The sequence below is a fragment of the Centruroides sculpturatus genome, unplaced genomic scaffold, assembly GCF_000671375.1.
Source record: "Centruroides sculpturatus isolate CEXI.00-Female unplaced genomic scaffold, Cexi_2.0 scaffold439, whole genome shotgun sequence".
NCBI lineage: Eukaryota > Metazoa > Arthropoda > Arachnida > Scorpiones > Buthidae > Centruroides > Centruroides sculpturatus.
Window position 1 is genome coordinate 1348 of NW_019384606.1, and position 25770 is coordinate 27117.

Below are 25770 nucleotides of genomic sequence, written 5' to 3' on the forward strand. Positions count from 1 at the left end.
CCTCATTTTTCTTTTCTAAACTATAAATATAGACAACAATTCCATTTTTAATATTTACGACAAGCTTAAATCTTGCTTTTCAAAATTTCTGCATAGGCAACTTACACACCTGTAAATATTACCTCTGCTGATTTATTCAATAATTCTCATTTAAATTTTTTCCATTTCTCATTTACATAAAATTCTTTTAAATGTACATAGGTCATTTCAGAGTCCTGATACTGTGTCTGCTTTTTTTTTTTTTTTAAGAATTTGCCATCTATTACTGTAATAGTTTTATTGTTGTTTTTTAGAGTTGATTTGATACTCGTATCCAGATCAATGGTAAATATCTGTAATTATAGCCTTTCCAAAAAAGAAAAAGATGCTTTTCAGCCAATCTCCCTACAGCCAGTAATGCTAAAAATTTTTGATTATCTTTATGGACCAAATGTCTGTAATATTAGCAATTCCCAACACTGAAATATTAAAGGTAAATCAACTGTAACCAATCTTTTTACACAGAAAGAAATTCTTCAAAACTTCAAGAGAAAAAAACCTTCCTTCCTATGTTGCATATTTAGATGTCACTCTTGCATTCAACTGTATCACCCCTTCTCAGCTTTTGCATCTCCTTTCTGATTCATATGATCTTGATCAAGGACCCTTGGTCCAGTTTAGTAACTTTTTCTTTTGAGGAAATGTACAATTAAACTTTGGTGAGTTTACCTTCTCTGAATTTTTCATGTATGCAGTATTTCCCAGGGTTCTGTGTCCAGCAGCCTTTTATTAATTTCTTATGTCAATCCTTGTTTTGCACATTATGCTTCACATATACTGTATGTGCATGTGTTGATGATGTTAAGATAACAGTGACTCTAATTCTCTTCAAAATGTTTTGATCATTTTTGACTGTCTTACTAAATCCTTGGAAACATTAAATTTACAAATTAACTTGTCAAGTCTGTTGTATTCTTTAATAGAGAAAACACATTACAACTTATTTTCCCTCCAAATGTTGATGATTTTTTAATGTAGTATGTGCAGGTAATAATAAACTTAAAAATTCTTTTTGATCAGAAACTACCTTTCAACAATCATATCAATAAAGTGGCTGAGGTTTTGGCAATAAGAAGGAATGTTATGGAGACATCAAAATTCACATTAATGTCCACATTTTTTACTAATTTTCAACCATTAATAGATTAGTCTTCACATTTAGGTCTTGGGTTCTCCATCATCACTTAAAAAATGGGCTAATGTATTAAATAGTTTACAAATTAAAAAGGTATCCAAGTCAATTACCATACCCTGAATCAGCACCTAATATGCAGTTTCACTTGAGGCTTCCAAATTTCTTTAGTCAAATTCAGTACTTTGTTAGAATTTATGTTTTATCTAAGAAATTAATGGTTTTATAATACCAAGTGACATTGATATATTTGTAAGAATTATTCAGCAAGACCTTTGTTTATTTATTTATAACTACTGATTAAATGTAATTCAATGCTGTTAATTGTACCATGCTAATATGAATACATTAAAGATTGAGCATTTGTTACATATTCCTTATAACATGTTTAAATGAATGTGCAAACAATTTATGTAGAGTTAATTGTAATTTTGTTTTCTTTTTGATTTTAAAAAGATATTTTCAGTTATTGTTTAAACTAGCGGTTATATTTAACATTGGGTCATGTGTAAGGCTTTACTGAGTTTTTATTAATAAATAAACAACATAAATTGTATCCTTGAAACTTTCCTACAAGATTTTCCTTTTATTTGTTTTATAAAAAAATGACAAAATTGAGATAAAATTTAACTTGTGTTAAAAATATATAGTAATGTAGGACAATTTCATAACAAATTAAGGGATGAATTTAAATAAAACATGATAAACTACAATAAATGTTAAGTTACAAGAAAACTATCATAAAGGGATTTGACCCTATAATAAACCAATCATATAGAAAAAAATCCATTCTACTTAAATATGATTTACTAAACTTACCATTTTAGCAGCAGGATGCAATACTTGCATTTGTTTTAAAATTGTTGCTCCATCATTTGTTATTGTTACATCTCCATTAGCAGCCTGAATCTAGAAATAAAATTAAATCCGAATGTAAATTATTTGAAACTTTAATAATTCAAATTACTTTATTGGAAATTTATAATCAAAGTATAAGGTCTGTAAAGAAATTACACACACACTAGAAATTTGTGTATAACTTCACATAATGTTTATTTATATCAATTTAACAATTAACAAGCTCATTATTATAAATAATTATTCACAAATAAAAATATTCAAATTTCTGAGTGATAAATTGATATAAAAATTACAACTAAATCTGCTGTAAAATAATTATACATACAGTGTGTGTATGTATAAATACACATCATATAATTGAATGTACTACATAAATACAATAAGCAATTTTAATTGTACATCATCATTTACCCCTCCCCATAATAATTGTATCATTCTGACTTAAGTTTTTACAAAATGCCACAAGGAAAAGAATTGAGCAAAAGAGGATTCAGAAAAATCTTTTTGTATCATGGACAAGGAAAATCTTACAGAGACAGATTGCAACACTTTGAAAAGATCTATTGAGGCAATTCAAAATGTTATTAAAAAAGGAGACCAATACGGGATAAATAAATGCTGATGGTTGACAAAAACAATTTTCACTTTATGCCGGGATTGTTATATGGGAGAAAAATCATACTTAATTGACATTAAAAACATGTGTTTATTAAAAATTGTAAGTACTTTCAGAGACATACAGCCTTCATCAAACAAAACCAAACACAAATTTTAAACTTAAGAATAGAACGTAAATTAAATACAGTCACAAGATTGGAATATCAAATATTCAATAAAAATTTGAACAGTTTAATAAAATAAGATGCATGAGAAATTATCAACAGCAATATATATCCCCAAGTATAAAAAGATCTTTAGAGCATATACAATGTGAATTGTTTAAATAATTTATCCATAAACACAGAACAGCTATAGTAGAAGTATTGCAGGGTGAAAATGACATGATATAAAGATTTTCCCATAAGAATAATGTTCTTTTATCATAGCACTGCCTCGATAATCTAGCATTAGCCCAAAGGGGTACATAAACATGTTCCACTACTCTTTTTGAAAACTCAGTTGTGATTTCATTATTGGCAGTATTCTCTTGATGTTCTGCTAACCGAATTTGCAACATTCTAAATGTGGCTCCAACATACGGTACATTAATGTTGTTCCTGATAACAAATGCCATAATGGAATTGTGTAAACCCCAATTTTTCATATACAGCAACACTGTCCCTATCATTACATAACAACCTATGTAAGATAGTCTAGAGAATAATTGGTAAAAGAAAGCCATAAGTACTAAAGATACAAGCTATGTATAAAGATAAAGTCCCCTTATGTAGGCATTTTATCTTTACACATAATTGGTATATGGGCAATGTGGCAATCTTGTTTATCAGAAAATAATATCTGAGAATATATTGATTTCCTGATGCAGTTAAGGAGATACTTAATTTTGGGGAATATCCTGCCCTACATACTGCATCTGATATAATTCATCTCTTTGTTTACATATAATTGGGTGGACAGAACTAAGAATGCTCTTTGTATGAGAGCCAAAATAGCAAAAATTTACAAAGCACAAGGCTGGAAGGGAGTAGCAGGGACAATATGTTGTAATATACCAGCCTTGTAGTGGACAAAAAACAACCCAACAGGTACTCTGTGCATGAGCAAGTCTAAAAAAAATATCCCCTCATCTTGTTCAACAGAAAAATTAATTGTTGTATAGACAGAAGATAACATATCTACAAAGATGTACAATTCTTCCTCAGAAACATCCCAGGGAAGCAGAATATCATCTACATAACAGATATAAGAGTGGATAGTGAATAGCCAATGGAAAACCTAAAACTAAACTCAACCATTCCTCATGATAAGTTTCACAAGAGCAACAGATACGGGAGAACTCATAGGTACACCATGCTTCTGCTTGTAAATGGTACTGTTAAATTGAAAGTAATTATCCTCTGTTATATGAAAAAGTACTTCTCTCAAATCCAATATCTAGGGTATGGAATGACCAGTCCTAAGGAATAATGCATTTGCAAGCATTAACACATCAAAATATGGTACAGACAGACACAAAGGTACCACATCAATCTTAGAAAATCAATACTTACTTGTGGGAACATTGCATTTATGTTCTATTCTTAAGTGTAAAATTTGTGTTTGATTTTTATCTGACAAAGGTTGTATGTCTTCAAAAGTATTCACAATTTTTAATAAATACATGTTTTTAATTAATGTTGGTTAAGTGTGATTTTTCTCCCAGATAAATAAGTGATCTGGTCAAAAACAAGTTCTAAGTGAGAGAAGGAAAAGAAGAGTTTTCCACCTTGCCATCTCAAAGGAATGTCCACACATGCCACTGCTGCTAGTTTGTCACTGAAAGTGTCGGATGCAACAATAGCTAATGTCTTGAAAAATAATGATAAGTTTCCTAAGTTAAACTCAAGGAAAAACCAAAGCTTACAAATGACCTCAAACAAAACAGACCAGAATGGATAAAACCAGTAATGAGTTGGATTGAGAAATGTAAAAATATAATGATTTCAGATAAACAAAGTTTAATCTGAATGGTCCAGATGGTATTAGGTAGTAATATCATGATTTAAGAAAACAATCAAAGAAATATTTCACCAGACAGATGGGAGGTGTAGTCATGGTTTGGTCAGCATTTGCTTTTAATGGCAAAGCAGATATTATCATAATTAATGATAGAATGAATTCAGAAAATACCAAAATATGTTATTTAAACATCCATTTGGATGTTTAAATAACATATACAAGCATTCCATTTGGACCACTCCTGTCATGCATTTGATCCACCAAAAATTGGTTTAAACAAGAAAAAAAAATAGATGTGACAGACATGTAGTCCAGACTTAAATTTTATGGAAAATCTGTGGGCAATGCTTTCTCAAATCATCTATGCTAACAACAAATAATACACAACCACCGATGAACTGACAGTTGCAATTTATAATTGTTTTTATAATTTATAATAAAATAAACTTACATAACTGCAAAACTTGTCAGAGCAATACCTAATAAAATTTACAAGCTAATTCAAAACAAAAGAAATTATATTAATTATTAAAACTTTATGTAAAAAGGCAAATTTGCTGCTGCATGTATTTTACTGCAAATTTGGTTGCAATTTTTATATTAATTCATCAAATATTAGAATATTTTTTTGTATGAATATGATTTATTTGTGAGTAATTATTTATAATAATGAGCTTGTTAATTGTTAACTTGGTATAAATAAACATTGTGTGAAGTTATACACAAATTTCTAGTGTGTGTATAATTTCTTTACAGACCTTATTTACTTTTTTACTTTCTGCTACAAAAATAACACAGATATTCAAAAAAATAATACCTTATGTATTCATTATATAAAATTTTTTAAAATTTATATAATACCATTTAGTTATTTCATTATTTTCTATAAATTTTTAAAAATTTATAGAAAATAAATGTAGAAAATTTAGTTATTTTCAATGAAATAACTAAATGGTATCTTTCTAAATTATTATATTTATTTTCAAAATAACATACATACAAATACATTATTAACAAATTAACAAATCTTTGTTTGTAGAAAACAGAATAATTCATACACTATACAAACATCTGAAAGTGTGAAGAAATGCATAATACCCACAATGCCATGTTTAAATTATATTTCTGTATGAAGAAAGAAAAATCTTGACAGAAAAATTTTTGGCCTTCAATAAATCTAAAATCACATTCTTTGATAACAGACCAAATTACTCAAACTTGCTACTAAGACAAATTCCATTTTTTAATGATATGCATATCCCAAAAGAATGTATAGATAACGGTGCCACGTACTTCAAATTTAATTCATTCCAGGAGGCCGTTCAAACTCACAACTGTTTGAAGTCCAAATCAATTTTTTCCTATTAGAAATAATGGAAAGTGAATTAATCTACTCCCAGAGCTTAAACAATACCCATTTTGATAAACTGAAAACAAGAAATATACACAATTTAGGATAAAAATAACAAATTAAATGCCCTAATAATAAATTAGAATATGAAATCAACAACTAAAATATGTAAATACTCTATAATAAAATAAAAATTGCATTTACTGGTCACACATCATGAACTTTGGCATCTTAAATGTAACTGCCAGTTATTACACAGGTACCTTATAGTACGTTCTTTTTTTATCTCAATTGTCGATATTACAACCTTCCTCTTAGAATCTGTTGCTTCCACACACACTTCTCAAATGACATGGTTAAAAGTAGAGGTTATATTGAATTGAACAAAAACTTTCTGCATATTTTTAATGCATCACTTTAATGGACGTAGTCGAGGAGGGAGGACGTGTTAAATTGTGCTCCGTGGAATTTTTGTGATTGTGCTGGAAGTATTAATTGCATTATATCTTTCAGAATACTATTGTAATCTACTCTGGATCCTGGTTCGTTTGATATATATATTGTTACAGTATGCTAATTGGGTAATAATTAATTAATTTTTAATTTAGTAAAATTCTATCGGGGGTTTAATCTCTGGGGGCGGCACCAGGGGTTAGTTAAAAGTTAGCTTAGGCAATAAGATCCTAAAAGGGGGTAGCGTTTAATATTAATCGAATTATAAGGGTTTAAGGTTTTACAGTAGATATTAAGTGGAAAATTTTAAATTTTGGACGGCTATAATGGACTTTCACGGTCTTCTAACATCCTTTAGCGAATTTTTTAATGGACGTAATGGCTATTAATCATTGCAACTATAACTTTTATTTTGACGGTTAAGGAATAATTGTAAGAATAGATTTAACTTAATTCATAGTATAACGGAATTGATTATTTTAACGATGCTTTTTAATAATTTTCGGCACTTTATCGAATTTAAATGTAATATTTTACTTTCTGGGGTTAACAGTCACGTTATTAAGTTTTTGGACAATATAATAGTAAGTTTTAAATATTTTTGGTGTATATTTATTTTACACCAGCACATCTAGGTGGGCTTTAGGCGTGTTACATTTCAGAACCATTAAGATAATAAATTACGAGGGGTTGCGGGGGAGACAAGGAGAAGGAGGGAGAGAAGGGAGAGAAGTGCAAGGGGAGAAGTGAGGCAAGGTGACAGCTGGTGGCGGCATGAAAAACGAAAAAGTCAAAAGACATCATGAAGCCATCCGCACCTCTTTCAATTTGATGTCAAGATATCTCCAGTGTGGGAAGTGTGAGGTCTTTCTTTAACCTCTTGGTACGATGGCCAGTACAAAGCACATGAATATCGACATCCTGCCAAGCAGTCCAACTCCATCAGGGACTGGCTCAACGAATATGGATTTTGTGGAAGAGGAATTACTATCTAATATCCACTCTCACTTGGAAACAATAATGATAAACATTCCTACAAACTGTAGTATAACAGTTAAAAGTGGGGAAAGGGCCTTGGTCAGGGAGGCTGCAATAAAGATGCATGCAGCGGCAAACCAGCTCTTTGGCATAATCCTGGAAATGAGACAAAAACAGGCAAATGCCGCCATCCAACCAAAGGCTCCATCTTACTCAGACATGGTCAGAAAGAATACTAGAATTAAGAGCAAGGAAACTAGATTGATAAATGCCACTACGGGTAATCAGGGGGCTAGTGGCATAAAGCAGAATGAAGACCGTAATCTCATCATATCAGCAACGGCAGACCAGCAGGAACCAAAAATGGTGGCCGAAGAGTTAATGGCCATACTACAGGAAAACATTTCACCCAAGGATATTGGGTTAAACGTGGGAAACATCAGACCCCTGCCAAGTGGGGAAATCAACATAAAAGTAAAATCCAAACAGGATATAAAGGCCTTAAAGGAAGCAATAAAACAAAACACTAATCTGGTAGACAAGATAGAGGTGAGAGAAAAGAAAAAGAGAGACCCAAAAGTTATCCTTCTGAACCTGCCAATAGACATGACATACAGAGACATGATGGAACATCTCTATCTTCAGAACTCAAACATTTGTGAGAACTACACTAAAGAGGCTTTTCAAAATGCCTGCTCCTTTGACAAATTTCTTACCCCCAAGAACAGAGGGGAGGTGCAGCATGCTATCCTCACGGTGACCACCAGGCTTTGGCTCAGCCTCATTGAGGCTGGCAGGGTGGCTATTGGATGGAATTCCATCAGGGTGGACGACCATATACCGGTCACCCGCTGTTTCAATTGCTGTGGATTTGGTCACATTTCCACCAGATGCGACTTATGACAAAAATGCAGCCACTGTGGGAGGAAACATCGCCTGAAGGAATGCCCAAATCAGGATAAGGACCCAAAATGCACCAACTGTGCCAAGTACAATAAAAGCAATCTACAGAACAAGACTTGACACAGACCACAATGCCTTTGCAGCCAACTGCCCATGCATAAAATGGTTTAAAGCACAGGTCATTGCCAATACCATGTACTAATCAGCTCTTAAGTCTCAGGGGACTTGCACTTCATGGACAATGTCATGATGGGGAAAACAACACAATCATCAGTATGGAGCCTCCTACTCTCATGCAGGCTACAAGCTCTAATCAAGACAACATCTATGCCACAAGGTCTACCTTCAACATTACTATTCTCACAATCAACACACAAAGGTCTAAAGCGGCCTCCTCGGTCCTGCAAAAAATGGCAGATGAATACAGGGCTGACATAGTCCTCATCCAGGAGCCTTACTTAGTGAATAACTCTTTGATGCGCTTTGGCAGGTGGAGGACCTTCCTGGACCAAGACTTCTGCAGGGTGATTAAGGCAGGCATCCTGGTCTGCAATAAAAACCTCAAGGTTAATTTCTGTTCTAATTTCAGCACAAGCTTCGTGACCACCACCCTTCTATCTCACAACAACAAGCAACTCTACTTCTCCTCTGTTTATTGCTCCCCAGCTGAGGATATTCAGCACCTGATTGCAGATTTACAGAACATTTCCAATAACATCAGAAATCATTTCTGGGTGATCAGTGGGGACTTCAACGCAAAATCCCCAACCTGGCACAGCCCAGAGGAGGACCCACGTGGCTACATTGTGCGCGAGTTTATGGCACAGAACAATTTGGTTTCATGCAACACCAGTCAACTGCCCACCTACTACAGCACCAGGGGCGAAAGCTGGATTGACCTGTATCTGGCTAGCATCAAAGCCCATAGATCCATCTCATACTGCAGTACCCTAGATGAAAATGGGGCTAGCGATCATCGCTACATTAAAACGACTATTACGACCAATGACCCAGCAATTGAAAGCAACGTCATAAAAATTAAGAAGACTAATTGGATGCAGTTTCAAGATCTGTTCAAAAGATATTGGCCTCCCCTATCAATCAGACACTTTTGGACATCCCAGAGGCAGAGGAACTGGCCATACATCTAGCCTCATCTATCTTGGCCTCCTATCACAGATCAACCAGCATGACCGAGGTAAGGCAAAACAGTGCACCGTGGTGGAGCAACTCTCTCAGTGCCCAGAGACGAATAGTTCGTCGTTTATATAAAAAGTTTAAAAGGGAGAGCGACCCCAATGTGAAGGAGGAACATAAGCGGAATTACATTAGCAAATTCAATGCCTATAAAACTGAGATCAACAAGGCACGTACAACAGCCTGGAAAAAGTATTGCACTGAAATAGGAAACAGGACCACATGGAGTGATCCATATCATATCATATATACTGAAACCAAGAAAAACCATCAAGATTCCAGTAAACATCAAAAAGGAGGATGGCACTACAACAAATGATTTATTAGAAACCCACAAATATCTCCTGAATGTCCACTTCCCATCAGACGATCCCGGAGACGACAGCCAATGGCACAAGGATATTGGAAACAGTATCTTGACCCTTCCAGCATCTAATAATGACATCATGTTCACCTTCAGAGAGGTTCAGGCAGCAGTCAAGTCTCTTCGGAACAAGAAAGCACCAGGAATCGACAAGATAACCCCTCTCATGGTCAAGAGGGCATTCGAGGCAGTTCCCATAGCCTGTTTTGTAATGTGTATGGGGAAGATGATCCTAAACTTCAAGCATCTGAAATATGGTTTTGAAAAGTTCCATTCAAAAAATTTTAAACTAAAGGATACAAAATGTATATGCACCCAAAGGCTATCAGCAAAGAAAAACTTCAGGAAGAAATTGTTAAAAATCAACAAATAATACACACTACATATTTTTCCAGTTTATTTTTGATATATATACTTCAAAAATAAAGGAAAAAACTGAAAATGTATGAGCATAACACAAGGGCAAAGAGAACTTGGGCACACAACAGATTTTATTTACGCTTCAAGCACATTTTTTCACTGCATATGCAATTGAAATTTTGAAGCATCATTCAAAGTGCAAAGTACTACTGTATTTGAAAATTTTGGCATGTTAATGAAAGGCTTTGGATCCCAATTAAGTACAAACACATCTATTCTATCCACCTTGAATTCTTTATTTAGAGAAATAAATAGTTTGTATATTAAATTTGTATTTTGGATATTATTAAAAACTTTTTCTTCTATAATTAAATTTTTAAAATACAATTTTAATCTTAGAAATTAATATAGTACACAATAATGAATTTTAAAGTTCAACATCTTTCAATCGATAAAAAATCTATGATTTCTATATGATAAAGGCTGATTATGTTATTAGTAAAATACAGCTATTGCTAATAAATGCCATTATTTATTGTTAACTATTTTTGCAATCATATTCTATTAAAAAAGTATTAAGTATAATAAATAAATTAATTAAAAAATCTAAAAATTATACATTACCATCTTATCCATTCCTCTTGGTCCTAAACTGGTACGGATGGCATCAGCAACAGCTAAAATATAAATTTAAAATTTGAGACTAAAATTACATATTTTCAATTATTTTTTTAAAAATTACTTTACTCAAAATAATGATTAATTGATAAGCAGTTATTTAAAATGAACATATTCTTGTGTTAAACACAAAATGAATAAAACAATTGTAATAAAAAAAGGATCAAATATTAAATAATCTTTTTGCCATTTTGTTTTCTAACATTTCCAAATATTAAATCTAATATTTAAAAAAAAAATCATTAAGTTCATACTTATATTATAAATTCATTATATACAGTACTTCAAGATATTTTTTAAATACATTATTATTTTTATGTACATATTGAATGTATTCATTACAACAGAATAGTATAGAAAAGTTATACCACGATGATACTGTATTATAGAAAAAGCAGAAGTAAAAGCAACAATTTAAATAAAACATCGTGGGCACATAAATAAAACAAAGTGAATAAATTCACCTCAAGCTAAGCTAACCAAAAAAATTCTGAACTACCTAAGCTCATCTCATTTGGTAGAATTCTAAATGAAATGCAAATCCACCCATGAAAACAGAACAAATATATAAATATTAATAATTAGAATAGATATAAGATAATGATATCTGTTTATTTTTATAAAAACTTACTTTAATTTTAAAAAAAATAGTGTGGAAAATCCAACATAATCTGCTAACTGTTCAGAAATTCAGGTTTTGGGCTTATTATACAGTTGAACAATCTCAAATCTCATGGAAATGAGAAAAAAAAATGTGATAGACAGGTTTCAAGATATAGAGCAGTGATTCTCAAACTTTTTTGAGCCACTGCCCCTTTGCTTAATTAAACTTATACCCAACATCCCCTAATTCATTTTCTCGTGTGAGAAAATCTTGGAAATATTATTAGAAAAACTTTTCTAGGAACTTCACACATATGCATTGTTAAACTAAGTGCTGCTCACAACACTGCTAAGCAATGCCTTCAAGAATGTTGCTAAACTTGTTTTCTTGAAGTGCTGCATGCAGTGATCTTTGCAGCAATCTCACTGGTTTGAGGTTAAATCTGCAGAACTTGTTCCAATTGCTTTTCTCACTGCAACAAGGTGGCTGCCCCACTGTGGAAATGTGCAAAGTTGATTTCTTATATGATGTGACAATAAAATTGTAAGGTTTTGATCATGTTGATTTGATCTTCTGTTTGTACTAATTTTTCTTTTAAAATACTCATTAGTAATATAAAATATTTGACAAAACTTGTATATTTAAAATGTTCCCCTAGATTTATTCAATGCCCACAGAAGGCCAGTAGCACCCACTTTGGAAACTACTGATATAGAGGTTCCTACACAGTAAACAGATATGATATTATATTGATTAATGATATGATACTATAATAATACAATAGCAAGTACTATACATACACACCTGTATTAGGTATGAATAAAACGTTTTTGACATACCTTAACAACTGGTTTGTCAACAGTTTCTGATATCTGACTTTCTTCAACCAATAAGACACAAACCAAACTCATAGCCAATCAAAGAAAAGCAGCATTAGTTACAACTACATACTGTATTGCAAGAGATGTTTTCTAAAACTAAAATTATGCTATCAAAATGTAGTTGCCAAGCTTTGAATTTGTAATTTACAATTCAGTTCATAGTTTGAGATAGAGGTTTTGGGATAAAATTATTTGAAATAAACATGGAAAATGTATTGAATTTAGAATGAAAATGCAGAGGAAAAATAAATTTCTAGATAAAGAGGTTTTTGAGATAAACAGGTTCAACTGTATGTAAAACCCTGAACCACATATTCTTTCATAGAACCATTATGATAATTTAACTACAAAAGTAATTGCATCAAATACAAATATTATTCTACAATATACTTATGCTGATGATATAGTATTAAAATTCTATGTATATATGTGTGAGATACGCAAATTTACACATTTGCCGGAAATTTGAATTTGTAAACAAATTTGACAGCAAAACAATCCTGATAAGAATTAGAGCAGAGGTTACTTTTAGTCATAACAATCCAATGGAAAAATTGACTCATAAGTGTCAACTTGACACCGTAACCGTCAACACTGGACGAACACATGACTCTTTCTCACAACAAGGGTTTAAGTGTCAGAAGGGAATACCTCCTGACTCCCTGCTTATCTCACACATATAATAGTGATTACAAAATTCCTTTTATCATCATAACTTAATTCAAGTATGCAAGTAAACACCAAGAATTTAATAAAACATTTATCATTTTGTATTCATTTAATTTCTCATACAAAATATTCAGTTACATATATCTATTGAACACATACAATTATACCATTTATTGAACATTATCTATATATATAAATGAGGATGTTTGTTTGTTTGTCTGCTATATACTCTTAGGCCATTCAACCAACTGCTACGAATCTCAATAGATACGTTCAAATACTTCTAACTTAGATCATGTTGTACATCCCACCCCAAAATATTGATTGCATTTCTATAAATCAATTAATTTTTTATTTACATTAGATTTTCTGAGTTACATGTAGCACCATCTGTTGGCAAAAAAGTTAAAATGATTAACTAAATATAATTGTTACAAAAAAAATATATAATTCTAAAATATATAGATATATTTATTATATTCACTCAATTACTGCAACAATGATATAGCGTGAAATAGATGCGCCATTACTGCGACAGGTGACACAGTACTCGCCTGTGTGGTGTATAGTAGTGTGTTGCCCCTGTACATCATACTTTTCCTGTTAGCAATAAAGTTGTGTCAGTCATATATCTAATTCCATTCTGGAAAAAGTTTTGAATCAAAGTATAGTTAATCTGGGCCTCCTGCCCTAAGCTTTCCACATCTGGTCTCAGTTCATCTAACTCTTTTCTCGAAATTAAGTAAGGGCAGATAGATAGGTGACAACAGTGGGAATTTATAGGTCTACAATTTTTTCAAATTGCAGCCCAATAATTTTTCCATAAATGCAATATTTATGAGAGAACACTTCCCACATAGTTTATACAACTTTTGCCAAAACTTTAAAAATTTATCGTCACATAAAAGTGATTATTCTAACATTTTTACAAGATTTTTTTACTTATTTATTTGTCAAAACTGTGTCTTCTTCTTGCTTTGTTTGGTTTAATGTCACGACTTGGTGAATTTATTGACACTTGGCCAAGTGTCATTAAATTCACCAAGTCATGACATTGAACCAAACAAAAATTTTTTTTTTTATTTAAACCAGTTATACAAAGTCATTTGGACGTTAATGTTAGCAACTTCGATCACATGCGGAGCCATCACAACCCATCCAACACGGATCACTTTTGAAATATTAATAGTAGACCAGTATTAATTAGTAGTCATTGACCTCCTCCCAGAAGAGAGGATAGTCAACAACTACTTTTGGTTGAATTAACTTTGACTCCCTTCTGCAACAGCTCCTCCTTTCTACTGAACCAGCAATATGGTGGCATTTGAATAAGAAAATTACATAATATAATGTTAATGGCCAGCACAAAATATGATTTAAGTGGTTTTCAAGGATGCCAAGTTTGAATGTTTGGTCTGTTTTTTTGTGAAATTTGATTCACTAACGGATTACCATTTGATATTCAACTGTGAATGGAATAGTTTCTTAGAGTTAACATTAGAAAATATTATATCTGAAAAATTTAAGATATATTTTCAATTCCTGCCTACTTGACCATTGAATTTGTGCCATTTCATACCATTCAAGTATCGCAATAAATGTGACAATGGTAGGCTGAAATAACCAAACTCTTTACATAGTTTTTGTTTTACTGTTTGCTATATTATAGTATTTGATTTACATAACTATAAAGGTTATCTTATATAAGGGTTTATCACACCAAGCAACCAATCTAATAATTTTAAAAATTCTTATTCCTCTACTGTACACAATTTAAAGAATTTTTAAAATGTGTTAGATTGAGCACGCGATGTGATAAACTTGTACGTAATATAACCTTTATAAATATAAATCATATAATATAATAGAAAGGTTAGAAGTACAAAATAACCTTAACATTTGTTTTTATTTTTTGCGCAGGCAATGCCAGGCTTACCTGCTAGTTGTTTATATATAAATTATTTTCAAGTATCATTCTACACTTTATTTTGTATTTATCATGATTAAAAATAATAAATTATGGTAATAAATACAAAAAATTCACAATCATTCTTATTAATAAAGAACAATCATTCTTATTGCTCTTTATTACCCATAAATATATTTTGCTAATATTATCACCAATGCATTATAAAATGATTCAAAACTATGTGGACAAAGTTCAGGAATTGATTCTTGGCAGGTCAAACAACAGAAATGATCCTATTAATGTATGTCCAGAAATGTACTGTTTTCCAGATCTAGACACCTTTTCCCCAACAGATGGATTGGTTGAAGAAGGCCTGTTGCATGGTCTTGCTTGGTCACCAGACACTAACTCTCATTTTACTTCCAAGAGCATCTGTAGTGTCATGTATATTGAGCTAGTTCCCAATGTGTTTTTGTTGTCTATTGTATTCTTTTTAATGATGCAACAAATAGTATATTCGGCCTCAGACCAAATACTGAATATTCGGCCAAACTATTCAGCTTGATTAACGCATGTATGAAAATTGACATGCAAATCACATTATGGCAAGAATCATGCTCTATTGGCCCGCTGTCACTACGGTTTGACAATCATGTTAATTCTTGACAGTTGTAGCAGACAGACATAAGCATCATGGCAGTATGTGATAAGTAATGATATCAAATGTGGGTAACAATGAAATGACCTACATGTGTAAATAACAGGAAAAGACCAGAGAAGGACCGCGAAGTGAAAATGTAAAAATAAATATGAAATTAAGTTGATAACATAATCAAAGTCAAGGCAGCTTATTGGCGCTAAATTTGCGGCTGTCAATGCCAAATAACTGTTCTCACAGACTTCAGAAAGCTAAATGCATGTAATGAAAGTCACTTAGCATGCATGGGCGAAAGCCTGGGGCTGTTCAGGCTACCAAGCTGTCTGGAATCTGTGAAATCATAACTGTGACTTATACCAACGACCTATCCGTCTCTTTTCTCTGTTATCACCAGGCTATGAGTCACGTAATTGTAAAATGGGAAATCTACGACAGAAAAGTGACGAATCGAAAGTATCGTGTGCACACATTATGATTTATGCATAGGCATACATTCTTTTATATACGAGTATATAGATGACTAAACTACATAATAAGTAGGTAGTTTTCATTTGATTTGTTACCTTTTTTTGTTCTCTTAAAAAAATAACTTAGTTATATTACTTTTCCTTTGATTTTTTACATAAATAAGCAAAAAATTGCACTTTCTTGAACTTGAAATGTATGTTCAGTTAATAAATCATTAATAAAAGTTACCAAAATGATTAATTTACTATGTTTTTGTTATTTCTTACTCCTGTTTTTAGGTATTTGGCATTCAGCCGAATAGTGATTACATTTTCGATATTCGGCCGAATACCGAATAGTAACCAAATATTTGTTGCATAATTAATTTTTTTATATAATCAGAAAAAAAATTGGTGTCTTGCCTGTAGGTCTTTTGTAATTGTCTGCTCTAGTCTGTCTAATTTGTTGTCCTTGTCTATAATTTTGTATAGTAATAAGTTAGCTATAAGTTAGTTTTAACCTAGTTATAAGGTAGATTTAAGTTAACTGTTTACTTGCTGTTTCTCTTTCTTCATCCAGTTAGATTATTCTGCCTTTCAGGAATTGCTAGCTTCTGGTTTAATGTAACAGTTCTAAGCTTTCATTAATAGCCATTTGGTATTAACTCTTCTTTGTTTAGCTTTTATGTAGCTACACTACATATTGGTATATGCTACAACTCAGGTTTTCGTTTAGACTCTTTGGGGGCAACGGCTTGCAACCTAAAAACTAAATGCTAACATTAAACATAGAGGGAGTGGTAACCTACATATACACTTCAGAAGGATCCTTCCTTTCTCTTTTTTCTGCTGCCTCACCCTCCTCTCCTTCTCCATCCCCCTTACTACTTCCTCCAGCTAAACTCTTTGTGTATAACCATAGTCTTTTGTAAAGTAAAGATCTCAAGGTGTGGATGTCAAAGCGATGCAACACCATTCAGATATAGGCCAGGATTCAATAGGATATAGCAGTCCAGGATGTGACACGAACGATCGCAAAACCCACAGAGGATACAATGAACATCTATCCCGAATGCCCAAGGTACATATGCCATACTGTTGTATCTTGTGTATGCGGTTTGTAAAGCCCAGTGATATCATCTATCTCAGTATCAGTGCATTTTCCAACCTACATTAACAGGTTCTTATTCCTTCTCCTGCCAGAAATACATTCCCCAAGTTTTTCCTCATATTTTGAAACTACCTTATATATAATAAGATATCACAATAAAATCTCTGATGACAAAGAAAAATAAAAACATTACATAAAATATTTAAACTGCATGAAAAAGTATTTTTCTAGAACTAAAAACTAGGAATATCACAAAAAATAATTCACACAACAATGCCTAATAGTAATATTGGTGATCGTTTGTAAAAAACATTCATAAGTGATAAAAAAAAAATTAAGACACGAACTCCGAACGAGGGATTTGCTACTCTACGGATACAATTTACAGCTCCAGTAAGGTCCCAACCATCTCATTCAGAGACATAATTGTATTCGAAAGATAAATAAAATACTTATGCAAGAAAGCTAAAAACTATTTAATAATAAACAAGTACGATAAAAATTCATCCCTCGGTATCCGCCCACCTAACGGTAGGTTCGGCCAAATCCTTAACAGGTGCAAAATAAAGGCTCATTTTAGTACCTACCAAGTAGGAAAAAAAGATATCCATTCAAAACTTGTAGTAATTGGTACTGAAAGTTTTGAATGAATTCTCATCTGGAAGAACTTTAATCTAAATAAAGTCTGTGCTGCCAATAATATATAGATCTGTATTGTTAAATGTAAATTATACACAAACATTAAGGATCCAATACAATAATTTCTAAAAACAAACTAACTTGGTTTAATTTTTTAATAATAATGGCAAACTTTTACCGCATACAAAGGTCTATATTTAGAAAATTGAATAATTTGTTTCAAAAATTCTATCAATATATATTCTTCATTTCTACTTAAAAGTAACGCAGTACTTCAACGTATAAAGAACTTTCATCAAATATAAATATCTCAACTGTATAAGTCTGAATACGTAAAGGAAAGGAAATATTTAAAGTATATTCCATTGTCATGGATTCATTGAATCTTCAATTAGGCTTACCTTTAGCAGCGGTAATATTGCTCGATCTTATTTGAGTGGGTTTTTCTTTATCTTGATATCCCACACTAACATTTCCACCCTTTCCCGCCTGGGAAATTTTGTTCGTCGTTTGTGTCCACGTCAAAAAGTTGCTAGATGTCGTTAACGCATCTATCAACTTTTTCTTCTATTTTTAACTTTAAAGGCGTCACGTACACGCAACAGAAGGGCGTCGCCATGGGAAGCCCAATGGCGGGTACATTATGTGAGATGGTGTTAAGAACGCTAGAGAATACCATTGTGCCCAGTTACGAAAAGCAAATCCTACTATATGCAAGGTATGTCGATGACGTGGTTATTTTATGGAGTGTCAAACCCAACTTACAGCATTTCATAAAGAGCGTTAACGACAACAAGTTCGGCCTCGAAATTGAACTAGAGCAAGAAAGTAATACATGCATACACTTTCTGGATTTATATATACAAATTGACAGCAAAGGGAATTTTCTCACTAAAATCTACAGAAAGCCTACGTACAACCCGATATTTATCCCATGGAATTCACACGACCCGCCTAAGTATAAGCTAGCAGCATTCCGGGCGCTCATCGCGCGAGCTTATTCGCACTGCAGCAGTACCCAGGACAGAAACGAAGAGCTCGGTTATATCAATAAATTAGCTAAGAGACACGGGATTAATACTAAAGCTATAAAAAGCCTATGTAAGACACGTAGCAAGATGAGAAGTCTACAAAATAAAGAAGAGTTCACAACGATGGAGTACAAGGCCTCGCTAAGCAACGTATATAGGCGAATAGGAGCTGCTACAAAGAAAAGAATAGTATACAAAAGGAGTCCCACTATTTATCAGTTGCTAAGGGCAGACAAAGATGCTGTGGACAAGAACACTATTCCAGGAGTCTACAAAATCCCGGTTACAGACACACGGAGGCAGAATATGATGTTCTACATCGGGGCTACCGGAAGATCCATCAAACAAAGGCTGTTAGAGCATCAGAGAAATATAAGAAAAGAACAGCCGTGCACAGCGCTGGCGACGTACGTCTTAGCCGACCCACAAGAGGTCAAAGCGGAGTGGGACCAAGCTAAATTGGTACAAATAGTACGCGACAGAAAGCACCTCAGATACGCCGAAGCCTGGCATATCTGCAAAACAAGCCAAAAAGGTTTAGCTATCAACTTCCGGGANAAATATAATAACACAAAAATGAAAAGGGAACTCGGGTACATTTATCGAGAGCCACAAATAATCATTCAAAGAGCCGCATGCGGCTCGCGAGCCGCAGGTTGGCCACCCCTGTTATACGGTCTTAAGCCAAAACTTTTTTAAAATAAATTTTCAATATCACAATTACATTCTAAATCGCTAGCCATTAATTAAGGGCTAAAATAAAAAATAAAATTAAAAAAACTTACTTGGTGAAATAAAATGTGTGATGGATATACAATTATACATATCTGGTACAAAATATTCAATTGTATGAATATAGTTTTGTGAAGAAACGCACATAAAAATAACATAAAATGCTTTTTACTTTTTAGATATTAAAACAATCCGCTTAGTTAAAATTGCTCCCTACCAGTTGCTCATGGATGGAATCAGAGACGATCTTGGTAGGTTTGCGGTGCGTGCATGCATGTCAAATCCCGAGGGTGCCGATACCGGTTAATGTCAAATGCCTCTTTTGTCGCATCACTAGTATATCTCAAAGGACACGACAGGGTTCTTGTAAATTTTAAACGTTTCTCACCATAGCTGTAAAAATCTAAATATGTTAAACTTAATTGTCATTTGTTTTCTAACTAATTCGTTTTAGGACCAGGTGTTGTCCACGAAAATTTCCAAAATTTACAACTTTTCGGTCACTCTCGTCGAACTGGAAAAATTTCTGTCTTTAATATATCTAATACAGTATTTCGAGGAAATCAGTCCCCTCTGTACTCGGCTAGAAATTTGGTCGGTTAAGCTTTTAAGTAATATTCCGGCTCTTTCGTCAGGGTTTTGTTTGTCCCCAATTCCCTAATCTCTTAATTATTTAACTACTTCTTAAGTAGAAATAAGTCGAAACCGGTTACTTTGTACTCGAATATTTGTAGTCTCGGGAAAAAAGTGGAAAGACAAATTTTTATGACAAACGGATACATAAATCGTAAATTTAAGGAATATAAATTCTAGAGCTTTTTCTGTACCTGGTGCATCTCTGTCATTCATTAAATTTAGTTGTAAATGACACTGCCAAAGTAACAGTTAATTTTTTAACATTATACACGTTTTCTTCTACATCCCCTTTATAGATGGGACGTAAGAAATCGTAATTTGGTTTAACATTGAAATCCGTAAGTAATATAAGATGGGAGAGCGTAATAAAAATATCAAATATTTTAATGAATTTTTTTAACTCCTGTCAACTATACAGAACTATCATAAAAACATACCAGTAAATTCTTATCAGTTGGGATAAGTTATAAATCTACTCGTGATTCACGTAATCGGGCGAGGGCGGGTAACAGACCAGAACCAGTCCTGGATAGAATTGGATGCGGCATACGTGTAGCATCCACCCGAGGTNTATAGATATATTTATTATATTCACTCAATTACTGCAACAATGATATAGCGTGAAATAGATGCGCCATTACTGCGACAGGTGACACAGTACTCGCCTGTGTGGTGTATAGTAGTGTGTTGCCCCTGTACATCATACTTTTCCTGTTAGCAATAAAGTTGTGTCAGTCATATATCTAATTCCATTCTGGAAAAAGTTTTGAATCAAAGTATAGTTAATCTGGGCCTCCTGCCCTAAGCTTTCCACATCTGGTCTCAGTTCATCTAACTCTTTTCTCGAAATTAAGTAAGGGCAGATAGATAGGTGACAACAGTGGGAATTTATAGGTCTACAATTTTTTCAAATTGCAGCCCAATAATTTTTCCATAAATGCAATATTTATGAGAGAACACTTCCCACATAGTTTATACAACTTTTGCCAAAACTTTAAAAATTTATCGTCACATAAAAGTGATTATTCTAACATTTTTACAAGATTTTTTTACTTATTTATTTGTCAAAACTGTGTCTTCTTCTTGCTTTGTTTGGTTTAATGTCACGACTTGGTGAATTTATTGACACTTGGCCAAGTGTCATTAAATTCACCAAGTCATGACATTGAACCAAACAAAAATTTTTTTTTTTATTTAAACCAGTTATACAAAGTCATTTGGACGTTAATGTTAGCAACTTCGATCACATGCGGAGCCATCACAACCCATCCAACACGGATCACTTTTGAAATATTAATAGTAGACCAGTATTAATTAGTAGTCATTGACCTCCTCCCAGAAGAGAGGATAGTCAACAACTACTTTTGGTTGAATTAACTTTGACTCCCTTCTGCAACAGCTCCTCCTTTCTACTGAACCAGCAATATGGTGGCATTTGAATAAGAAAATTACATAATATAATGTTAATGGCCAGCACAAAATATGATTTAAGTGGTTTTCAAGGATGCCAAGTTTGAATGTTTGGTCTGTTTTTTTGTGAAATTTGATTCACTAACGGATTACCATTTGATATTCAACTGTGAATGGAATAGTTTCTTAGAGTTAACATTAGAAAATATTATATCTGAAAAATTTAAGATATATTTTCAATTCCTGCCTACTTGACCATTGAATTTGTGCCATTTCATACCATTCAAGTATCGCAATAAATGTGACAATGGTAGGCTGAAATAACCAAACTCTTTACATAGTTTTTGTTTTACTGTTTGCTATATTATAGTATTTGATTTATATAACTATAAAGGTTATCTTATATAAGGGTTTATCACACCAAGCAACCAATCTAATAATTTTAAAAATTCTTATTCCTCTACTGTACACAATTTAAAGAATTTTTAAAATGTGTTAGATTGAGCACGCGATGTGATAAACTTGTACGTAATATAACCTTTATAAATATAAATCATATAATATAATAGAAAGGTTAGAAGTACAAAATAACCTTAACATTTGTTTTTATTTTTTGCGCAGGCAATGCCAGGCTTACCTGCTAGTTGTTTATATATAAATTATTTTCAAGTATCATTCTACACTTTATTTTGTATTTATCATGATTAAAAATAATAAATTATGGTAATAAATACAAAAAATTCACAATCATTCTTATTAATAAAGAACAATCATTCTTATTGCTCTTTATTACCCATAAATATATTTTGCTAATATTATCACCAATGCATTATAAAATGATTCAAAACTATGTGGACAAAGTTCAGGAATTGATTCTTGGCAGGTCAAACAACAGAAATGATCCTATTAATGTATGTCCAGAAATGTACTGTTTTCCAGATCTAGACACCTTTTCCCCAACAGATGGATTGGTTGAAGAAGGCCTGTTGCATGGTCTTGCTTGGTCACCAGACACTAACTCTCATTTTACTTCCAAGAGCATCTGTAGTGTCATGTATATTGAGCTAGTTCCCAATGTGTTTTTGTTGTCTATTGTATTCTTTTTAATGATGCAACAAATAGTATATTCGGCCTCAGACCAAATACTGAATATTCGGCCAAACTATTCAGCTTGATTAACGCATGTATGAAAATTGACATGCAAATCACATTATGGCAAGAATCATGCTCTATTGGCCCGCTGTCACTACGGTTTGACAATCATGTTAATTCTTGACAGTTGTAGCAGACAGACATAAGCATCATGGCAGTATGTGATAAGTAATGATATCAAATGTGGGTAACAATGAAATGACCTACATGTGTAAATAACAGGAAAAGACCAGAGAAGGACCGCGAAGTGAAAATGTAAAAATAAATATGAAATTAAGTTGATAACATAATCAAAGTCAAGGCAGCTTATTGGCGCTAAATTTGCGGCTGTCAATGCCAAATAACTGTTCTCACAGACTTCAGAAAGCTAAATGCATGTAATGAAAGTCACTTAGCATGCATGGGCGAAAGCCTGGGGCTGTTCAGGCTACCAAGCTGTCTGGAATCTGTGAAATCATAACTGTGACTTATACCAACGACCTATCCGTCTCTTTTCTCTGTTATCACCAGGCTATGAGTCACGTAATTGTAAAATGGGAAATCTACGACAGAAAAGTGACGAATCGAAAGTATCGTGTGCACACATTATGATTTATGCATAGGCATACATTCTTTTATATACGAGTATATAGATGACTAAACTACATAATAAGTAGGTAGTTTTCATTTGATTTGTTACCTTTTTTTGTTCTCTTAAAAAAATAACTTAGTTATATTACTTTTCCTTTGATTTTTTACATAAATAAGCAAAAAATTGCACTTTCTTGAACTTGAAATGTATGTTCAGTTAATAAATCATTAATAAAAGTTACCAAAATGATTAATTTACTATGTTTTTGTTATTTCTTACTCCTGTTTTTAGGTATTTGGCATTCAGCCGAATAGTGATTACATTTTCGATATTCGGCCGAATACCGAATAGTAACCAAATATTTGTTGCATAATTAATTTTTTTATATAATCAGAAAAAAAATTGGTGTCTTGCCTGTAGGTCTTTTGTAATTGTCTGCTCTAGTCTGTCTAATTTGTTGTCCTTGTCTATAATTTTGTATAGTAATAAGTTAGCTATAAGTTAGTTTTAACCTAGTTATAAGGTAGATTTAAGTTAACTGTTTACTTGCTGTTTCTCTTTCTTCATCCAGTTAGATTATTCTGCCTTTCAGGAATTGCTAGCTTCTGGTTTAATGTAACAGTTCTAAGCTTTCATTAATAGCCATTTGGTATTAACTCTTCTTTGTTTAGCTTTTATGTAGCTACACTACATATTGGTATATGCTACAACTCAGGTTTTCGTTTAGACTCTTTGGGGGCAACGGCTTGCAACCTAAAAACTAAATGCTAACATTAAACATAGAGGGAGTGGTAACCTACATATACACTTCAGAAGGATCCTTCCTTTCTCTTTTTTCTGCTGCCTCACCCTCCTCTCCTTCTCCATCCCCCTTACTACTTCCTCCAGCTAAACTCTTTGTGTATAACCATAGTCTTTTGTAAAGTAAAGATCTCAAGGTGTGGATGTCAAAGCGATGCAACACCATTCAGATATAGGCCAGGATTCAATAGGATATAGCAGTCCAGGATGTGACACGAACGATCGCAAAACCCACAGAGGATACAATGAACATCTATCCCGAATGCCCAAGGTACATATGCCATACTGTTGTATCTTGTGTATGCGGTTTGTAAAGCCCAGTGATATCATCTATCTCAGTATCAGTGCATTTTCCAACCTACATTAACAGGTTCTTATTCCTTCTCCTGCCAGAAATACATTCCCCAAGTTTTTCCTCATATTTTGAAACTACCTTATATATAATAAGATATCACAATAAAATCTCTGATGACAAAGAAAAATAAAAACATTACATAAAATATTTAAACTGCATGAAAAAGTATTTTTCTAGAACTAAAAACTAGGAATATCACAAAAAATAATTCACACAACAATGCCTAATAGTAATATTGGTGATCGTTTGTAAAAAACATTCATAAGTGATAAAAAAAAAATTAAGACACGAACTCCGAACGAGGGATTTGCTACTCTACGGATACAATTTACAGCTCCAGTAAGGTCCCAACCATCTCATTCAGAGACATAATTGTATTCGAAAGATAAATAAAATACTTATGCAAGAAAGCTAAAAACTATTTAATAATAAACAAGTACGATAAAAATTCATCCCTCGGTATCCGCCCACCTAACGGTAGGTTCGGCCAAATCCTTAACAGGTGCAAAATAAAGGCTCATTTTAGTACCTACCAAGTAGGAAAAAAAGATATCCATTCAAAACTTGTAGTAATTGGTACTGAAAGTTTTGAATGAATTCTCATCTGGAAGAACTTTAATCTAAATAAAGTCTGTGCTGCCAATAATATATAAATCTGTATTGTTAAATGTAAATTATACACAAACATTAAGGATCCAATACAATAATTTCTAAAAACAAACTAACTTGGTTTAATTTTTTAATAATAATGGCAAACTTTTACCGCATACAAAGGTCTATATTTAGAAAATTGAATAATTTGTTTCAAAAATTCTATCAATATATATTCTTCATTTCTACTTAAAAGTAACGCAGTACTTCAACGTATAAAGAACTTTCATCAAATATAAATATCTCAACTGTATAAGTCTGAATACGTAAAGGAAAGGAAATATTTAAAGTATATTCCATTGTCATGGATTCATTGAATCTTCAATTAGGCTTACCTTTAGCAGCGGTAATATTGCTCGATCTTATTTGAGTGGGTTTTTCTTTATCTTGATATCCCACACTAACATTTCCACCCTTTCCCGCCTGGGAAATTTTGTTCGTCGTTTGTGTCAGAGTCATCTTGCTTTATTAATCAAAAATTTTAATTTCTAATACACAGATCGGCCTATCTACCACACGACTACAGCACGTTGCTTCAGACAATGGCGATCGCAGCGCCACTCCTAGTTAAAATTTTCT

General features: G+C 32.7%; 1 protein-coding gene across 1 annotated transcript; it reads right to left on the bottom strand.

The window, feature by feature from the left end:
• Positions 1 to 1937: 1937 nt before the first annotated feature.
• Positions 1938 to 25770, bottom strand: LOC111625163 (T-complex protein 1 subunit delta-like). The gene is made up of 4 exons (XM_023368213.1): positions 25578 to 25770; positions 18254 to 18304; positions 10882 to 10934; positions 1938 to 2080 (listed from the first exon to the last, which is right to left on the bottom strand). The coding sequence occupies exons 1-4, from the start codon at positions 25648 to 25650 to the stop codon at positions 1967 to 1969; spliced, it is 291 nt and encodes a 96-aa protein (XP_023223981.1). The 5' UTR covers positions 25651 to 25770; the 3' UTR covers positions 1938 to 1966.